Raw genomic sequence first — 21,418 nt, 5'->3', positions numbered from 1 at the left:
AGCCAGAGCCCAAGGCAGGTCAGCACCCTGCAGTCCCCGGGAATGTTGGGATAGCCCAGGTGGGTGGCTGCAAAGGCAGCCTGGATCCTGTCTGGGAGCACAAACCAGGAGTAAACAGCAGCCGAGGTTTCCTACGAGCTCCACGCATGCTGCAGCTTGGCGAGGGCTGGAGTCACTCCCTGCTTGGGAAACATTTCCTGCTCTGTGAATGGGAAGAGAAATTAATCATCCCATCAGCCATGGAAACACGTTGTGAGGCACCACTCGGCAGGCAACAGATGGAGCTTTAAATGTCACTCACTCATTCATCGCAAGGAAACTTCTCCCTGATTACTACCAAGACTTGCAGACATAATAAGGGCACAGCGATCCTGGATTTCTACACATCCAGCTTTCCTGAGCCTAATTCCTCCCCTGAACAGACCTCACTAGCATTTATTAGAAACCTACACAGAAATTGTGTTCATCGAGATAAGGAAGCCAAAACTTGAAGAGCAGGCCACTTATCCTGTTGTCTCCATCTTAGATTTAAAGCATTAAAAAAATGTCTCTTCACTGGAAGAAAAAGAAAACCCACCAAGCTGTGTCCACAACAGACATAAAACAACGTTTTCCAGTGTTTGCAAGGAATCTCAGAATGGTTTGGGCTGGAAGGGATCTCGTTCCAGCCCCTCTCGCCTCAGAGCAAGACATCAGAGTTTGGAAATTACAAGCTCCCATGGATAAATATCCAGGGGTATTTCCTTAATGAGAATATGGAGAGCTCAAGGCCAGCATCAAACCCTTGATGGCACAGGCATCTCCAACAGAGATGTCTCCAACAGATGAGCCTGTGCAGGACAGAGCAGCTCCAAAGAAAGACACTCTGGTTTCTCCACCTCCTTTTCAACCATTATCCCACTTTATCTCCTTGCTGGTTTCATCAGTGACATCTCTAACAAATGAGTGTCTCGGATGGAGCCAGAGCTTTTTGTGAAATTAAAGATAATGGAATTAAAGGAGTTGGCTTGGACTATTCCTCATTTCAAACTTCACACAATTGTGGGAAAGCTTTCCTTGCACAGTTTCCTTGCATGGAGTGGATAAGCAAAACTCATTTAAGCTTCCACTGAAAAAAACCAACAAAAATAAATGCACAGCTCTTCTTAAAAGGCTCAGGAAGCTGTGGCTGCCCCTGGATCCCTGGAAGAGTCCAAGGCCAGGCTGGACAGGGCTTGGAGCAGCCTGGGACAGTGGAAGGTGTCCCTGCCCATGGCAGGGGGTGGGACTGGATGATGGTTAAAGTTCCTTCCAACCCAAAACATTCCAGGATTCTGTGATTCCTGGGAATGTGATTTCACCTGGCTCTTTCCTTCAGGTATTACCCAGCACTCGAACATCTTTGATCCATCTCTCTTGCTTTCAGAACAGGAAACTCCTCCCCTCAACAGATCCCCAGGACCAAATGCAGAGTTGAAGGAAGTTCAGCTGCACTTCTGTAGAGCCAAACCCATGTGGATTTCTCACATGCTTCTCTCTAATCTCACTCTGAGCTTCCTTCAATGGAAAATGACACTTTGGAGAAGAGAATTAAACATGGAAGAGATGGAGCAGGAGCCAGAAAGTCTCATCCTGAGACTACGCATGAAAAACCTCCCATGAGAAAAAAATAATTCACCTGGTTGGGTCAGCACAGGGGAGATGAAGGATTCCCAGTGAAGGTGGGGTTAGACAAATACCTGGAATTCTCACTGCTCTTCTGCAGCTTTTCCTGGAGTCTCCCAAGGGGTGAGCTCTCCAATGGCAGGAATAAAGCCAGCTGATGAGCCAGTGGCATAGCATGGTTTGGGATCTAAAGCCCATCCTATTCCACCTTGCCATGGGCAGGGAGACCTTCCACTGTCCCAGGCTGCTCCAAGCCCCAGTGTCCAACCTGGCCTTGGATCCAGGGGCAGCCACAGCTGCTCTGGGCACCCTGTGCCAGGGCCTGCCCACCCTCCCAGGGAACAATTCCTGCCCAATAACCCATCCATCCCTCCCCTCCCTCAGCTTTAGACCACCACCCTATGCCAAAAGAGAAGGTGAAATAAAATTCTGAGGAATTTCCTGTCCTACTGTACTTCCAACAGCAACTAAATGGTAATTACTAGCAGGAGAGTAAGCTCACTTCTGTCACCAGCCAAGGGACTCCCAGCTGTCCCACAAGCCCCAAAAGGTGCAATGCCATCTCCTCCACCATGACAGAAATAAAGCAGCCAAAGGAGCAGCTGAACAGCAAATTGTAACAGGAATGCTATTCCACAGCTCTCAGAAACTCATAGATTGCTCTAAGGCTGCAGTTTTGAGTAGAAATCCAGACCATGGTGGAAGAGAAGCTAATCTAAATGGGCAACTAGCCCACAGCTTCCTGTAGCCTCCTCTGGAAGGGCTGTACTTCTAAATAATGAATATGCTCAGATATCAGCTGCCTTAAGACCAGGATGCTACCTTTCATCCATTCAATACAATGAAGGTGCACATTAAAATAAAAAAGTATTTTAAGAGAGTGTCAAACACAGTTTCCTAGAGAAATTCAAGTACCCTCAACCCTTTCAAACCCCTGGACAGCACAGAGAAATGGCACTAAAGCACCTTTTTATTCTGGCTAAACAGGCAGGGGCTGCCTTTCCTGGATGCACACACCAAAACACACACCTGAGCTAAGATTTCTCTTATAAAACAGGCATTTCCCATTTTTTTCCCCCCAGGACCCACCAGATGAAATGAACACATTAAAACCCAAATCCTAAGGGATGAGGGCAGATGTTCCCTGCACTCCCATGCCAGCAGCGATCCGTGCACGACAAGGATTCCCCACATCACGGATGGCTCTCCTCTAAGCGAGCTTTCTCTTGGCATTTATGCCCTAACCACTGACACCAGGTGGCCTTTTAGACAGGGCACAAAAACTCAGCGCTGCTTCTGCTGAAAAGCTGCCCAGCCTGTGGCATTTTCCTTCAGCACAACCAGCCAGGTGCTGCTCCTCAGACAGAGCCAGAGCCACGCAGGGATCAGCTTGAAGGTGAGTTTTAACCCAACAACACAACAGGTTAAATCCAGGTGTGGTTGCAAAGAGTTCCAGGTATTTCTCACAAGGAATCTCACTGGGATTCTCCATCTCTACCCGCTCTGGCAAGAGCCCACCTGTAGAGCTGCCTGCAGCTCTGGAACCCCCAGCAAAAGAAGAATGTGAAGCTGCTGGAACAAGTCCAGAGGGTGCCAAGGGCTGATACCCCTCTGCTCTGGAGCCAGGCTGGAAGAGCTGGGCATGTTCATCTGGAGAGGAGAAGGCTCCAGGGAGAGCTCAGTGCCCCTGGCAGGGCCTAAAGGGGCTCCAGGAGAGCTGAGAGGGACTGGGGACAAGGGACGGAGGGACAGGACACAGGGAATGGCTTCCACTGCCAGAGGGCAGGGATGGATGGGACATGGGGCAGGAATTGTTCCCTGTGAGGGTGGGCAGGCCCTGGCACAGGGTGCCCAGAGCAGCTGTGGCTGCCCCTGGATCCCTGGCAGTGCCCAAGTCCAGGTTGGACACTGGGGCTTGGAGCAGCCTGGGACAGTGGGAGGTGTCCCTGCCCATGGCAGGGGTGGCACTGGATGGGCTTTAAGGTCCCTTCCAACTCAAACCATTCTGGGATTCTCTGAATGCTGTTTTTCAACCCATTTTAAATTTCCCTTCCTAAGGAACAAACACCTCTTATGAATGAACAAAGAGAACAGCTTAATTTTGTCCTAGAAGATTCTAGACTTAAAACTCCCATTTCTTTTATTAAAAGCTCTGAGCTGGGTGGTCGCCTGCTGAGCATGGCAAGCAGCTTCCCAAACCACAGTACACCCACACCACATCTACTACAACCCCAGCAAGAGGGGAGCAAGTCTCTCAGAAATCCTAATAAATCCTGGAGTATCTTGCTTAAAAATGCCACTTCAGCTGCAAAATTGGACCTAATACAGGGTTTAGGGATTCTGGTAGATGAAATGGTAGCTGCCTCTTTCAGTGGGAGGCTACAACTCTGCTCCAGCTATGTTCAGACACCAAACTTCCCTGCCAAAGAGTCGCCTGCAGCCTGATCCTTCCACAAAAAGAAACAGGATGCTGTGAGGAGCCCGAAGGTGAGAGACATAAAATATCTATCTAAGGATGGAGCTCCTATATGTACCCAAAATAACAGTGACTCACTTTCCAGAGCACTGGGAAAAGATAAAAGACACGGGGAAAGAGCTGAAGAGGGTTCAGAGATTCGGCCAAGAGAGGCTTAGGAGGACACCACAGACAAAAGGCACTTGGAAATTTGGGAGAAAGAGATTAAAAGGGCATCCAGGCAGCAGCTGAAAAACAGCTGCAGAAGGCAAGCTGAAGAGGAAGGCTTTTAAGAGCAAGTCTAAGGAGGTTAGATCTGATTCAGTGGTATCTGAAGGCAAGCAGAGATGGCAGTGGCTTATCTGCTGCCTTCCTGAAGCACTACACACCCTGGGTATTAGCAATAAATTATGGAAATGGGATATTCAGGTTCACTTCAACATTCCTGGCCAAAGAATACAGATAATCACTACCAAAATCTTCTTTTGGTAAAACTCCTCCTTGATACCAATACACAGCTAATCTCTTCACTGAGAAAACCACATCTTACATTAACTGTATTTGATTTTCAGGTCATTTCAGTGAAGCTTGCAGGGTCATCCCTCAAGTTTAGGAGCCCATTCCTCCAAAAGAAACTAATCATCCTTCCAGGGAAAGCCAAACCAGAACAGAAGAGTGTGAGTGAAAACACTGCCCAGAGCAGCTGTGGCTGCCCCATCCCTGGCAGTGTCAAGGTTGGATGGGGCTTGTCCCATGGGCAGGGGGCACCTTGCACTAGCCCAGCTTGCTGTACCTATTTTCTACGTGAATCCCAGCCTGTGCATCTCCCAACATTCCAGAGCCCACGGGATGTGATGCCTACGAAAGCCCCTCCGCTCTCGCAGCCGATCAGCCCAAGGAGCCAGCGCAGGGAACAGCATTTCCAAAATGCCATTATTACCATTTTTTTGCATATAGAAAGGTCTGCAAAGAGCTGGATTCCTGCGCATGCCTGTGTCAGCCCACCCCTCCTAAGGAGGGAGATAACCAGCCAAACTCCGAGCGTCAGTGTTTCCATCCCGAAATAAAGCTGCCTGAAATCACAGCAGCCTAATCCTCCCGTGGTTCTGCCTGTTTTCATCTCTATGTTTCCACTTCACAGCCCATTTACCTCAAGTTTGCTTCGCTCAGGGCAGCTCGGGGCCTTGAACTGCTTTGGCCAGAACTGTGAGACTTGCTTATTTGTGAAATCTGCAGCGTGTTGGCTGTTTGAGATTTTGTGGCATGGGAGTTGGGTAAAGCTAAATAATACAAAGGAACTTCTTGTAAAAAGACTAGATGTGGCACTTGGAGCCATGGTATAGTGGAGGTGTTAGGGCATGGGCTGGATCATGAAGGTCTCTTCCAACCTGGTGATTCTGTAAACTGTTGCATCCCCTTCTGAAAACTTCTGTAAACAGCTCCTGGCCAAGGATCCCAAGCCCTGGAGGTTTCATAAGGACTTCACAGTCCATGCACAAGGTGCTCAGGATCCAGAAGTGATGCCTGAAAAATGAGGGAGCTGTCAAATCTGCAGGAGCTGGACCCTGAAGGGCGAGAGTGTGGCCAGGGCAAGGAATGGAGCTGGGAAGGGGCTGGAGAATCCCTGAGGGAGCTGGGAAAGGTGCTCAACCTGGAGAAAAGGAGGCTCAGGGGAAATTTCTGGCTCTGCACAACTCCCTGACAGGAAGGGACAGCCGGGGGATCGGGCTCTGCTCCAGTGAACAGGGACAGGAGTAGAGGGAATGGCCTCAGGCTGGGCAGGGGGGGGAAATCAGGAGAACTTTCTTCCCTGAAACAGTGGTCAGGCCTTGGAATGGGCTGCCCAGGGCAGTGGAGGAGCCATCACCCCTGAAAGTGTTCAAAAGCCATGTGGATGTGGCACCTGGGGACACGGTTTAGTGGTGGCAGTGCTGGGGGAACAGTCGGACTCAGGAGGTCTTCTCCTGTTTTAGTGGTTCCATGATTCTGTCCTATGTGAGGATGAATCCAGGAGGGACTAATAGAAAGGAAGTTGGGCCAATTTTCAGAGGAAAATAACACAAACTGTCCAGAGCAGTGCTGTTGGCCAAAGACCCTGAGATATTCACATCAGCAGAGGCAATTTTAGATAATAACTTGATTTACAGATCCAACAGAACCAGACAAACCTGAGCAAACCAAGTCCCAAGGAGGAAGAAACAAGAGGCTGAAGCACAATCAAACAGTCAGTTTGATCACCAGCATGTTTATAGAGGATAAAAAATTCACTCCTGACCTTACCCAAACTTTGACTTCCCCCTACGATCATCACTCTGTCAGAAACACCATCTCAGTATTTTTAGGTGACAGTACATTTGTTTGTACTGTACATTTCTGGTGAGAAAACTTGCTGTGTTTTGTAGGTCACTTGGTTTTACCATCTGCCTTGATTTCTGCTCAAGGAAAGTGTTGTTTCTGAAATCCTCGCTGCCACACACAAACTGGGAGATGATGGAACCAGCAGAAACTTGGTTTTGTCATCCCAGTGGAAATACAGAATACTCCTGGATAATGAGAAAAGACCTCAGCAAAAGCTTGGGCATGGTCAGTGGGGAGCCATTCCCCTTTGTCCTGTCACTCAGTGTCCTTGTACAAAGTCCCTCTCCAGCTCTCCTGCAGGCCCAAAAGTCTGGCAATATTCTACAATGACCTTAATAAAAAAATTAAAAAGATATGAAGCTTATTAATAAATGAAATCTGAGGTGGGAGAGATCCTTCATTGCAAGGCCTCTCCTCCCACTGCCAGCCCATCTCAGATGCCTGAAGGAGCTTTACTGACAGCCACAAAATAAAGCACCATGACAACTAGCTGATCCTTGGGAAAGCAAACACAGAATTATTCCGTCAGGTCTTGGAATTCTGTAGCGGATTTGTCCTTGTTTTGACCATAATCTCACAAGTGATGCCAGCAGCAAACCCATCTGGTGTGTGTAAGACTAAATATCTGCTGCTCGTGGAGATCAGCGTCTCAAAACTAGCACTTGTACCGAGATCTAGTTTGCAGTGGCTTAAAGAACAAACAAGTTCAGCTTCCTCTAAAATGCTGCACTCCTTCAGGCTGCTTTGCCCAGGGAGTCTGAATCTGTTGACAGGTAAAGGAGAACCTGGAGTGATGAGCTGCAAAGAATCATGGAGTGGTTTGGGTTGGAAAGGAAACCTGTCCTCAATACCTGCCATACCCACCCAGAGATGCACAGCTCAAGATTTTGGATGCAAAGCAGCATTTGGGCAGAAACCAGCAGCTAATATTTAATTCCAAGGTGTAAATAGCACTTTGCATTATGTAACAGCTCCTGAGAAACTGAAATTCTCACCCTGTGCAAGAACTTCTTTTGTGGGATAAAGAGTAAAGCACATTCTAAACTGCACAATAACTTAATATCCACCATGCTCCAGGACTGTCTGAAACCCCTGCTAAAGCTGCTTTGAAAGGACTAGAATTTGTCTTCATATTATGGTGACTTTTAAATCACCTGTAATTCTCATCTGTCTGTCACCTCACGCAGCTCACTTAAAAAGTAATTTTTCTCTTGTGGAACAGAGCTATGGTGCAGTTCCTGCACCAGCATCCTGACCAGCAGCAGGCACTTTGTCAGAACACATAGCCCAATCTCTGCACTGAAGCAAAAATTATTTAAAAATAATAATACTAAAGAAATAATAACATTTAAAAACAGAGCAACAAGGAAAAGTATACACTGCTAAGCCTGGGAGAAACAGTGCAAAAAACCCTTCTGCTTGGCAAAAGCCCATGAATATTTGAGTATATGAGTATTTACAAGCTGCAGGAACTTGGTGGGGTTGGGTGATGTACAGAGACAAGTTGCCAAGTAACTGCATTTTCTACTTCTCTGCTGCAATGAGCCCTTTCCAACTCAGCAAACAGCAGCACAACTCCAAAGCTCCCCCTCTATGGTGAGGAACACAATTTCTGCTGACACTGAAGAGAACACAGAGACTATCCAACAAATATGGGGGTTTTGGGATCTGAGTAAACCCCACATTATTGACCCTGACAGTGTACAGCTGGCACCTGTGAGCAATATTTTGGAAAGGGAGGAGGGAATGACTGAAATGCCCTTCAGAGTGGATTATTTTACTTCTATTTACGTATTTTTTTAGTAACAGCCTTTCCTTCTGCCTTTTCCCCAGTGTTATCTCCTAACCCAACAGGCTTTGAACTCCTGAGGCTTTAGAGACTTTGTCTTAGGCACAGCCAGGGCTGGGGGAGAGGGATCTGAGTTTTGCTGAGCACTAATTCAAGACATGATAAATCCCTGAGACAGGGATAATACAGGCATAATACAAATATATACACATATATATACATACATAAGTATATACAAATCCCTGTATCGGGGATTTACATGAAACGTGAATGGAATTTTATTTTTTCCATCTATAAAAATGTTTGGGATGGAATTCCCAGAGAAACTGGCTGCTCCTGGATCCCTGGCAGTGTCCAAGGCCAGGGTGGACAGGGCTTGGAGCAGCCTGGGACAGTGGAAGGTCTCCCTGCCATGGCAGAGGTGGGATGGGATGAGCTTTGAGATCCCTCCCAACCCAAACCATTGTGGGATTCTGTGTGTTCCTGGGATTCTGTGGGATTATTCTGAGTGTTTGGAGGTATCCAGTCCATGTGCTGCTGGACCCCAGAGCTCAGCCAGCCACATCTGTGAGGGGAACCTGGCTGAGTGCTGCAGCACACCATTGTGTGAAGGGAATTCCTGCCACTCTCTGAGCTGAGTTTTACCTGAAAACCTCAGCTCAGCTCAGCAAAACCTCTCTGATCCACCCTGGGCTGAGGCCTAAAGCCACCCCAAGAAAGGTCCCATCTGAGTGACAGGCACAGCAGTTCCTAGCATTGCTGGGGAGGCAGGAGTTGGCTGTGCTCACCTTCCCTTCTCAGTGTGTCACAAACACCTTCCCAAACCTGCTGCTGAGCCCCCCAGCTCGTCTCAGCCCCTGGTGCCAGCAGAAAATGAGCAGGAAATCCCACTGCTTGTCAGAGGAGGGGTTCAGAAATGGAGGGACAAAACCCCACCTGTGCCTGGCCAGAACCATCAGAGTCCCAGTCCTCATTCCCTGGGCAAACATCTCCAACTCTGCCCAATTAATATTGTTAAAAACACACTATTGCAACCACTTCACCTGTTTTTTTAAACAAAAATTTAAAAAAAACTGTAGTAATTTACTTAATCTGAGGAATGATTCGCACACAGGTGGCAGGTGACTCAGTGAAAATAAAAAGTCTCCCATATGTCACTCAAGCAGGGCAACTCAGGATCTTCAAGAGCTTCATTAGTATCATTACAGTGTGACTGTCTACCAGCAGGATTATAAATGGATCCAAAAAGGCAAGTTTGGCCTAAATTTCACTGTTTGGTCATTCAGTACAACTTGGAGAAGTCTGGTAGTAGCTTGGGAGTTCCTCTCTCCAATGGAAAAGAGGCATCTCATCAGAACCTTTTTTTTAAAATTCAATGTACACAATTCACTGGCAAGAACTGCCAGAGCTCTAAAAAGTACCTAGGAAAAGTATCATCAAAACATGCAGTACAGTTATTCTGCATATTACAACTGCAGTTCCGAATCAGTGATTCCAAAGCCTTTCATTAGATCATACAAAACTTCAGGCCAGCTCATAATGAAATCTCTAATCAAATATGAATGAATCATCTGATATGACACAATTCCTTGAATGAGAAACAGATGGAAAAGTAGTGATGATTAAGTGGTTTAGATCACAAGATATCAGTTAAGCCAAAGGAGGAGATAGTTAATCACAAAATTACGGAATTGTCTGGGTTTGAAGGAACCTTAAAGCCCATCCTGTTCCACCCCCTGCCATGGGCAGGGACACCTTCCCCTATGCCAGGCTGCTCCAAGCCCTGTCCAACCTGGCCTGGAACACTTCCAGGATGGGGAATCCACAGCTTCCCTGGGCAATAAGGAGAGGTCTCTTTAATGAACCATCAGCAATCCCCAGGGAAGCATCTGGACACTGCTGCTGTATTTCAGGCATCACCGCACAAAACATTCACCTGATATTCCCTCCACTGCCCAAAGACAAAGCAGAGCCAAATATAGCCCTGAAAATCAATATACACTGGGGAAGAGCCTCCAGGATCTTGATAAATGTGTGTCATACTAGAGGAGGAGTTCCTAAAATCCTGGGAACGCAGGTGGCTGTTCTTTCCCCTTCAGCAATAAACTACCCCCAGTTAATTCTGGCAGGAAGAGCCCTGGGGAGCTCTGCAGTGCAGGGCACAGCCATGCAAAGGGCAGGCAGACAAAGGGAAGACAGCCCCTGGAAATAGGGGCTCCATCCTCATCCTCCAGCAGTGCTCACATCCATCTCTCCATGGCAAAGAGGAATCCAGTACAGGGTGTGCTGGACCACCACAGCCCCAGCATGAGCATTACCTCCAAAGAGTGAAGGGACTGAGAGTTAAATAAAAGCAAAGCAACAAAGACTTCACCCCACTACCTCTTGGAGGTGGCAGACCCAGGTAAAACAGCCAGGCTGCAAACACACACATCTGAGGCACACAGGATTTTTCCCCAAGGAGGACCTCAATCCATGATCCATTTCCATGAAACATTTATCACTTTGCATTCACCACACAGTACTGTTATTTTTAGCAAAGCCAGAGGAACAAATTCCTGAATTACCATTCAAGGGAGCCTTCCCAGGCCTGCTTGCATCCTGCCATTGCCTCCTTCCCTAAGTTGTCTTCACCAAGTTTTAGCATTCAAAGGCTCTTCCCTTCATCACCTGCTTTTCTATAAATGAAAAGCACAAAGCAACCTTTCCTGTGGTAGAGAATCAGTGAGAATTCTTATTTGTGAAAATAACACTCGGCGAAGAGTCAGAACTAAGAGAATCCAGTGAATTCTGGAGCTGATCAGTGTGAATTAATGAACTAAGCAAAGTGAGGGAAGAAGAAAGAAAACCAGCAAGTTGGGGCTTGCAGCAGAGCAAACTTTCCTGCCTTTCATCCAGGAAACCAGTGCTGCATTCAAGAGCTTCACATTTAAGTGCTGCTTTCAGCTGTTAAAAGAGGGATAATCATTAATAATTCATGCCAGCTCCTCCAATTGATAACCATTTCCTCATGGGTAAGAAAGGAGACAGATAAATCATGACAGATAAATACGTTTTCTGAAACAAAAGACAACAAAGCAGAGTTGAGGAGCTGTGGGCTCCTGCTCTTCCAACCCACAGGGACCAGGATATTCACATGATATTTACATTCTGGGCTCCAGCATCACATCAGTTCAGGACTGCCCACCCCTGGAAGTGTCCAAGGCCAGGTTGGACAGGGTTTGGAGCAACCTGGGATAGTGGAAGGTATCCCTGCCCATGGGACAAGATGGGTTTTAAAGTCCTTTCCAACCCAAACCAGTCTGTGATTCTCTGATTCCCAGCTTGGCTAGAGGAGTGGTTTAATTCCACCTGGAACATGGATGCTGAAGTTGAGACAGAGGTGGCCAAAAAGCTCATTCCTCTTCCATACATCCCTGCACATGCACAAAGCACTGAAGCTGAGTTAGAAGGACATTAAATTATCCCATGACCAACAAAATGTGAGTTTGGGGACAGCAAAGGTTCCAGAAAAGAGGTTCTGAAGCTTGAACTTCCCTGCTCCTCTGCAGGGAGCTGCCCAGAACCTCTAGATGTGGCAGTTCCATCCCCTCTCCTGCATAAATAACCCCAAATTTACTGACTGCAAAGGGCTTTTCATAGAAGCACAGCAGTTCAGCAAACCCTCTGTGGAAATGGGGGAGCTGGCTGAAGGGCTGTGCAGGGCTTTCCTTGCTGAGGAATGGCTCTGGGGCTGGGCTCCAGGAGTGCCTCCTGCAGGTGAAACACTCCTTTTATTGTCACTGCATGGGCTATGGTCTGTCCATTTAGCTCAGGGCTGGAAATGAAAAACAAATATTAATAAATCATAAGTACTGCAGGAAATACAACCTTGAGCTGATTTTAACTCTCAAGGCTTTAAGCTGCAGTTTCTCTGCTACCTTGGAATCATGGAATGGTTTGGGTGGGAAGGGACTCAAAGCCCATCCACTGCCATGGGCAAGGACACCTTCCACTAGCCCAGGTGGCTCCAAGCCTGGCCTTGGACACTTCCAGGGATCCAGGGGCAGCCACAGCTTCTCTGATAATCTTATCTTACACCAGAGCATCTAAATGGTGGCAAAACTCACACCAAGGCTGACAAAAAGAGCTGCAGCTTTTCAACAACCTAACAAGAGGACACGATTGAATCAGCTCAGTGTATGGTTGTGACATCAAAATGACTTTTCCCATAATTCACTTTGATGGAAATTTGGGGGGTTTGGATGGGTTTCTACCTCATCCTGGGCTTCAGGTACATATCCATATTATATATCAGGGTCTTTTTAATGCTAAAGGAAAGCTATTCTGAAGGGTAACTACTTCTGGGGCATGACAAAACCTCATGCTGTTCCCTAACAGACTGGGATTAATCTCTAAGGGACAGTGTTAGTCCAGAGGCTTGTACAAACCATTTATTCCTACATACATCAACATCATTTTTTTTTTTGCAAATGACTGTGGAAGTGAGGGTGGATAATTAGATCTAGGAAGCAGAAGAAGCAGCAGGGAGCTGAAATCTCCCACTTCATCCTCGTATTGGAAGGGACCTCATCCCTTTCCAGCCCCCTTCCACAGGCAGGGACACTATGCACTGTCCCAGGCTGCTCCAAGTCCCAGCGTCCAACCTGGCCTTGGACACTTCCAGGGATCCAGGGGTAGCCACAGCTTCTCTGGGAAACCTCTACCAGGGCCTCCCCAGCATCTGATTATTACTATTATTTAAAAAAAAAAAAAAAAAAAAAAAGGAAGCAAGGTTGCTCAATGAAGCTAATTTATTCCTTTTCCTCCCCCGGGCCAAAGGCACAGCGATCCCGGGAGCCCGAGGCTGAGCAGGCAGAGTTATCAAACTGATGATTACTGTACACCTGAGCAGGATGTGGGCTAGGGGGGCTTTGTCTTGTTGTACTTCTGCAAGCACCTCAGAAACTCAGAACTGTCAATTATGGGTGATACATCTTTGAAAAGAGAAAATGTTTCCCTTCCTCCAATTAATCCTTAATTTATACAGAAAAGAAGACAGAAATAATTTTCATTGCTGATGACTGAACTCAGTTCTATTCAACCAAATTCACTCCTAAAAACCACTTCATTAAATTGCTGTAAATATTTCTTGGTATGGAGTTGAAATGCTCTGCAGGACAGAGATTTTTAGACTTTCTCACCATTTAACATCAGAGAAAAAAGGTTAAACCTCTCCTTCACTTGGTTCGTGGTGAAGAGAAAAACATTTTGGTTTCCTACAAGCACACCGCAGTGATTTTATCTGAAATAGAAATTTTATCTGAATAGAAAAGCATAAAAGCTCATCGACCACTCAAGTTTACTCAACCTTACCCTGACTAGGGCAGGAGAATGTCTTAAACAAAATATCCCAGGATACAATCAAGCTTTTTTTTTTTTTTCCTTATGCTGTTTCTTAACAGTATTATTTCAGTCATGCCTGGGACTTGGAACACCACTCGACAATCCCACACACAACTTGTTTTTCCAGAGCAATGCTTGATGTTACTTCTCCTTTCTTCTCTCAGAAAGATCTGCAGCAAACTGCTGAAGACAAGAATGATAAAGACCAGACATGGCAATGCCAGAATGGCTTGGGTAGGAAGGGATCTTCAAGGTTATTCCAGCTCACCCCTGCCATGGCAGGGACACCTCCCACTGTCCCAGGCTGCTCCAAGCCCCAGTGTCCAACCTGCCCTTGGACACTTCCAGGGATCCAGGGGCAGCCACAGCTGCTCTGGGCACCCTGTGCCAGGGCCTGCCCACCCTCCCAGGGAACAATTCCTGCCCAATATCCCATCCATCCCTGCCCTCTGGCAGTGAAGCCATTCCCTGTGTCCTGTCCCTCCATCCCTTGTCCCCAGTCCCTCTCAGCTCTCCTGGAGCCCCTTTAGGCTCTGGAAGGGCTCTGAGCTCTCCATGTAGCCTTCTCCTCTCCAGGTGAGCACCCCCAGCTCTCCCAGCCTGCACAGCTCAATTACTGGGAGGACCATTTCTCATCCCACCCACACCAGCACAGCTCCCCACCTCACTGTTTTCTCAAAAGCACAGAGGTGAGCTATTAAAAATACTCAAAATGGAGTCCAAACAGCAAGAACTCCCTAAATCCTGCATGGCTCCATTAAACAGCCAGAACAGACTCTACCATCAAGTTCCTCAAGCTCTCAATCAGCACCAGCCTTTGGTCAGAAATACCTCAAAAGGAAACATTAAACTTAACCAGCAAGCAAAATCAATACCAAAACAAAGGAATAGAAGATTCAAACCCATCCATTTCACAACCCTGGCCAAAGATCCACAGAGCCACAAAATCCAATCCAGCTCACAACCGAGGTGGGCAGTAAAACCTGTAAGTTGACCTGAGCTACCACAGTGATTTTAAAATGAGAATCCCTCTGAGGGTTAGGAAAATAGAACCTCCCTTACCTGACTGACACGTTTGGGAGCAATGGAGGGGAGAAGGATTTCTCAGAATCCAAAGCCAAACACCCATGCCTGGTAAACAACCATCTCTTCCTTTTTTCCCCTCAGTGCAACAACACCACCTCCTTGAAAGTTTCCTTCCCCAGCTAGGCATTTAAGTCCACAAAAATCCAGGTTAGGTTGCAGCCCACTTTTTCTCTCCCCCTCCCAGCGTACTGAAGTTGTTTTGAATAAACTTCGTTTACATCTTTCCAACTGGCATTACCAGAAGTGCTCAGATCTTCTGCGAGATCTCATCCTTAATAGAAAAGGGCCTGAGGGCATTTTGGAAGGCAACAGAGAAGGGAAAGTTGAGGGTTTGGAAGATCTGAGCTGCTCCCTGCAGAGTAGGTAATGTTTGCTATGTCCTATCACCCCTGGTATAAATATCTGCTTGTACCTGGCAGAGGGAAGAGGCAAACCCAAAAGCCAGCAGCAGATTGCTTCCCACAGAATTGCAGGTAGTAGGAGCTGAACTTTGGTTTCCATCATTTGCAGAGCCCTGAGCTCCAAGAGCTCTCCCAGCTCGGTGAGGAGCAGCCAGGATGAGGAGCAGGAGGACAAGCCCCAGGAGATGCTGTGGCAGGATCATTAGGAGAGGGAGAACAGCAAACAGCCCAGAGCCTGGTGTGACACACTTTGATCAGCCTGGCCTTGGCTCCCTGCTCCTTCTCCCTAATGAGAGCAGTAGCTCCCAAACCTCCTTCTGGGCTGGGAAAGGACTCGCTCAGATGCTGCTTTGTTCTCCTGTCCTCTCCTTTCTAAGGCATCTCTCACCAGGGTGGGCTCCCCTCAGCCGACTCCAAGCAAGACTCCATTCCCAAACCCCACTTTCCCAGCCTGGGAAAGCAGAGGTGTGCAAGTCCTAACAGACTCTGCTCCAGCACTCTGCATTTGCATTCTGCTCTCCCACTCGCAAGGCAGAGCTGCAGAGCGTTTTCCTGCACCCCCCAGAACAGGGAGCAGGGGTAACAGGAGGTTTCTTCCTTACCAGAGCTGGGCATGTGGTTCACTCGAGGCGGATTCAACAGCTCCACTGGCTGGTCTCTGCCAGAAAGCCCATCTGGAAAGAGGGGGGGGGAAAAGAAAATAAAATCACATCAACACTTTGGGTAGCTGAACTATTTTTAGCCATTCCAGGCAGAAAAACAAATCAGTAACCAATTATCGATGCAAAGCAGAAACACAAGTAGCACAAATCAATGGAAACGAGAACATTCCCAGGACAGCTGAAGCAGAAAACAAAGGAGACTCTATCCCAAATTACACTCAGGGTTTCCTGGTCTTTAAGTCCACAACTGGTGCTGAACCCAGGCTGAGGAAATAGGCATGTCAGCTCACCTTACCAGAGAACAACTAAACTGCCATTCCTTCCTTGCTGGGAGAACAGAGCCAAGACAGAGATGCAGCCCCATGGAGCAAAGTTGAGGAATGGCTGGAATATGCCAGGGAGATGTTAAGGAAAACTGACAAATCACTGCAGGAGATTAAAATGCAGAGACATGCATAACAAGCCCCATTTTGCATAAGTTTGGATTTCAGAAAGGCATTAAAAACATACTTTGTAAATGAGATGCACAAATCCATCTTGCTGAAGCAGTTCCCTATTTAAAATATTTCCAAGATTGTATCTTGCATCCAGGTAGAGTTAAACAGAACAACCAGTGTTGGAGACTGCCACACCTGAGTTTCTAGTCACCCATTCCTCTCCCAGAAAAGCTGAAGCAAAAAATGCTGAATTATGTTTTCAGTGTCATTATGAACCCCAGGATACAGAAAATTTATCTCAAATCTATTTGTTCCATCTTTGCCAGTCTGTCTCACTTTTGCCCTCCAACCCCCTTCTGTGCTGCAGCTCTGATAGGATCAAGCCAAACCCTGTCTGGAGACATCCAAGAAGCCACCCCATCTCTCTCAGGCAAAGGACAGTGTTAGAAAAACGTTAAGATTTGTTTTCTTCTCCCTGCTTTCTCTGTTCTCCTGGAGAAAAAGCACAGCTGGGGATTTCTCCATGTCTTGCCTGGGTTGACCTCCAGTGACCATACCCAGATGGAAGGGGAAGACCAAAGCATCACTCTTTAAAATATCATCAAGCCATTAGGTTCTCCAGAGCCAGTGGAGAGCACAGCCCAGGAAAATTCCCAGTTTTCCTGGGTAGCAGAGTATCCTCAGCTTCTCTGCTGGGCAGTTTCAGACAAATATGTTCCTTCAGAGGAAAGAACCCATGGACAAAGCAGAGGCCTGCAGCAGCACCCAGGTGCTCTGTGAGACAAACCCAGGTCAACAGACTTGTTTATTTCTAAGAAATAAAGCACATTAATTTTTCCACTCATTAAAAAAACAAACAAAACAAAAAAATACACCAAAAAAAACCCAAATACAACTTAATGCTTTGCAGTCTTTGTTTCAAAATGAGTATTAGATTAATCACAGCAGAACATTTAGGAGCACCTTTTAAAGAACTGACACCTGAAACACTTGAAGCAAAACCGAGCTATCCAAGACCATGGTTCTGTCTTTGCTGTCCAAATAAAGCTCAATAAAATAAAATAAAACAAAATATAAAATATAAAACAAAAAATAAAGCTCAAAATCTCTGGGAGTCCTCCCTCAGCACAAGGATGTGGAGCTGCTGGAGCACTGCAAAGAGGTCAAGCCATGCAATCAGGGTTTGACTCTTCTCACAAGCCACAAACCCTGGTTTGAATACTGAAACAGCCCAGACAAGCTACAAAATACTCCCCAGCTCACTGCTGGTCTTGAGCTACCAAACAGAACTGGCAAGAAAACATCCTCTCAGATTGATTCTGTAAGAATCAGCCTGATGATTTCCCCAAAACTCTGAGACAAAGTGCTCTGTCCACCAAGCCTGGAGGGAAGCAGACACCAGCCTGGCTGATTCATGGCTCGAGTCAGGGAACATTTTGTGTAGCTTAATTTCCAGATGGGCATTTCTACTCATTAATTAACAAGATGAAGCCATAATTCATTGATGGAAACTTGAACACTTTGTTTTTTATCTTAATCTGTTCCAAAGAGCTGTTTAAGTTATTCAGAAAATAGAGGCAGGACAGGTTTGGAAGTAGCTGAGCTTGCAGGTTTTCAAGATGTTGAAAATAGCAAAACAAAGGCAAAATGTTTACAAGTTCAGTCCAGAATAAACCAGAAACATGACAGATAAAATCCCTCGGAAAAGATGAAGCAGCAAAACAAACAATTTCACAGAACCAGAGAATTGTCAAGATTGGAAAAGACCTCTGAGATCATCAACTCCATCCAGGGCAAAACCAAACCAGATGAGGACAGGGAAATACAACTTCACTGCTAAAAAAGAACAAGAAATGAAGAGAAATGGAAGGCTGAAACATTCAGTGAGGTCTTAAAAGAAAACTGCAAGCAGCCTGCCTATAATTAACTCTGATGAGCTTAAAAATGCAGGGCAGAACTGGGAACGAAGAGGTTATTTAAATAGTTTTCCATGTATTCAGATCTTTCAGTCTGATGCAAATCACCCTGACCTACCTGAATTCCTGGAGTAAAGTGATGAGCAACTGAAAATTATTTTTAAAGGACACCCAGAGTAGAAGTTCTACAAAGGTGTAGAAGCAAAACTTTAAGAGAGACAGGGAGAAAGGCAGGAGCAAGAGGTAGAGAAAATCAGCATTACTGACTCAGATTTCTCCCTTTGGAGCTTGAAATGCAGAATTAAAACTAAACAAAAAAAATAAAAAAATAAAAAAACCAGATGGATGGGAGATGCAGTGACAAAGGAGTAAAACCTTTCCCACTGTGATAATGACAGAAAAAAGTACAACTACAAATGGGAAATACCTGGCCAAGCAAGGCCAGAAGAATGAAAAGCCAAAGGATTTCCCAAAACCAAGTGTTCCCCATTCAGTGATGATGCAGAGGATCCAAGTGAGGATCCAGAGATCCTGAATGTGCCAACAGGGGCACATGCAAAGTCATCCCTCAGGGACGTGGCCACAGCTTTAGCTTCAACACCTGAAGATGAATTCTGGGCAGCCAAGGAGAAACCTTACAGAGAAGATTTTTAAAAATGAGACAGAGGGGCTGCAGAACTCAGTTTTGCCAGCATCAGCCTGTTCTCTGTTGAGGGAAGACAACAGAGTGCCCAGAGATGTTTTTCAGGGTGAGCAGTTTTCTGCTAACATGGCGAGTTTGAGACCACTCGACCAACTTCTGTCTCCTTTGCTCATAAATCTTCTGGACAGCACCTCAGTGCACAGCCAGGGGCTTCTGAGCAGGCAGGGAATTTACTCAGAGGGTGGGCAGGCCCTGCCACAGGCTGCCCAGAGAAGCTGTGGCTGCCCCTGGATCCCTGGAAGTGTCCCAGGCCAGGCTGGATGGGGCTTGGAGCAGCCTGGGACAGTGGCAGGGGGTGGAATGGGATGAGCTTTGAGGCCCCAAATCACTGTGGGACTCCACAAGCCAGCACAAGCCTCATGCCTCTACATCAGGCTGTTGGCAGAGAAGCCCAGGCTGCAGCACACCAGAACTCCTGGCTGGCCCTGGCACTGCCCAGCAGTTCTGCGCTGTCTCCGGCACACGTGTCAGCCCCCAGCAATCCCATGGATCTCTTCCAGGCACAGGAACGTGGGGATTCTTTCCCCCCTGCTCTCAGTACCCACAGCCAGGCTATAAAAAGCACCCTGCATTCTGTACCCGAGCTGGGCTGGGGGGAAGGACAATGTGCAAGCAGGATTTCTCTGCCTTTGTGCCCGGCAGGACTTGGGGAGGGTCCGTGGGTGGCTCTGCTCAAGCGTTTGGCTGAATTTAAAAACCAGGTCATGCTCTGCCCTTGGAGCCTTGGGATACCAGGCAGCTAAAACAGGCTGGCTGAGGAATACAGTCTCCACCCCTGACCGTTAAGCACAGGCCACTGGAACATCCTGACTTGCATATCAAGCGTGTGTGACGAGTTACAATATTAGCAATGAGAACGCTAATTATCATGGATGCGTTATTTATTTGTCTGCTCACTCGAAATTTACAGGGGGGGGGGAATCCTTCAACATTTACAAGAAAGCAATTAGGGCAGCAAATGGATTATTTCTCTTTAAACCTATGAGAAAATGCTCAGTGCATATTTCCTCTCTAATTTGTCTGCACTCAAGGATCTATTTTTGGAAGTCTCCCTAGACTGTATTGTAGCACCACATGTACTGTAATGGCATTTTAATTAGCCCAGAGAGCTGGAAGATGCACTCTGCATCCGAAAGAGAGGCAGCCTAACAAAATGAGAGCATCCTTCTCTTCCCTTCTCAGAGATTTACAGCACCTATCAAGCCGAAATACCAATTATGGCTCCAACTGGAACCAGCTGCGACTGCTGTAAAAAACCCAGCACCTCACCCCAGCCTGTGGAACTCCACGGAAGCAAAGCCAGGGTTTAATCACTATTTACTCACACTTTAAAGGTGGATAGGAAAAATAAAAATGCTGCAGCCACACACAGGCAGGACGAGAGACAGGAGAAGGGGAGACAAGTGAAAAAGAGAGACGGATCTGTCAGAGTTATCAAAACACCCATTTAGATGAAAGTTAATCCAATCCCGTCCATGTGGGCTAATTTCTTAGTTATTAGGATTACTACAACTACAGCTAATATTGAAGTGAGCCACCTTGCCTTGACAGTGGATGACATAATGCATCACCATCACCAGGATGGTCTGTATATATGCATATATTTAATTTGTCTTCATTCTGACTCCTTACTTTGGATGCAGTAGAAAGTAGGTCAGGCTGGTGGCTTCCTCAGTTCTGGAAAAGGCTGGCACATCTGGAATAGCAAACCCCCCTCACACCCTTGACACTTCTGATTGCTCCAGAAACATTCCAGAGTCCAGATGTCAGTGGGGGGGGTTCCATCGAAGCCAGGAGCCCACTCCAGCCCTCAGCACCTCACTAGAGAGAACCAGGATGGGGTTCAAGCTTTTTTTTGCACCAGAATCCACACAAACACCTCGTAAGAATCTGAAGATACTCAGGCACAACATTCACAAGATCTTGGTACTGCTCTCTACCCTGGACCTTGTGAAAATAATTCCAGCAGTTTGGTTAACATCAAGGTAAAAGCATAAAAGGAAGATAAAAAAGTTCAAGGTAGGGCTGGATGGAGCTGTGAGCAACCTGATCTAGTGAGTGGCACCCTGGCCATGGCAGAGACTCGGAACTCTGGATGGTCTTGAAGGTGCCTTCCAACCCAAACCCTCCTGGGACTCTAACCCTCAGCAGCTGCTAACACAAAAAGCAACATTTAATTTATTACTAGGAAGTTATCCTAGAAGCCAAAATAACCTAAGGAGAGTTTAAACAGGAACCTGTGGTCCTCAAGGTGTTGACAGGCTGATATCCAGATGACAAGGCACCATTTCTCAAATGCCAAACCCTGGAAGCATTGTGTTCCACTTCCTATGCCATTATTTCCCTTAATTCTTTGCAGTGGGAGGATAAAGCAACTCCTTCTAAACATGACAATCTTCAGCCTCCTCAGCAGACTCCAATGACTTCATCCACACAAAACTGAGGAGATGTGTCACTCTGGAAATCCACGGGAATAAAATAATCCTTTCCATGCAAATGAGAGTGAGCAGAGGTTTGGAGTAACCCATCCACTCTGTCCAACGCTCACTGGCATAATTCCAGCAAGAAGGAGGAGCTGCCCA

At 46.7% G+C, this 21,418-nt stretch overlaps 1 protein-coding gene across 6 annotated transcripts in view; it reads right to left on the bottom strand.

Moving 5' to 3' along the window:
- Nucleotides 1-21,418, bottom strand: part of HDAC4 (histone deacetylase 4) — a 171,798-nt gene that overhangs the window by 88,278 nt on the left and 62,102 nt on the right. For 5 of the 6 annotated variants that reach the window (XM_056496075.1, XM_056496077.1, XM_056496076.1 and 2 more), the window contains one exon: nucleotides 15,721-15,792. The exons of the other annotated variant lie outside the window; for it this stretch is intronic. In XM_056496075.1, the coding sequence (XP_056352050.1) occupies nucleotides 15,721-15,792 (72 nt within the window). The remainder of the gene's footprint in view (nucleotides 1-15,720; nucleotides 15,793-21,418) is intronic. 6 annotated transcript variants of the gene reach the window in all.

Source organism: Oenanthe melanoleuca, chromosome 7 (assembly GCF_029582105.1).
Source record: "Oenanthe melanoleuca isolate GR-GAL-2019-014 chromosome 7, OMel1.0, whole genome shotgun sequence".
In the NCBI taxonomy this organism is placed as follows: Eukaryota; Metazoa; Chordata; class Aves; order Passeriformes; family Muscicapidae; genus Oenanthe; species Oenanthe melanoleuca.
The sequence above is the reverse complement of the archived record's forward strand: the minus strand, read 5'-3'. Positions and strand labels throughout refer to the sequence as shown.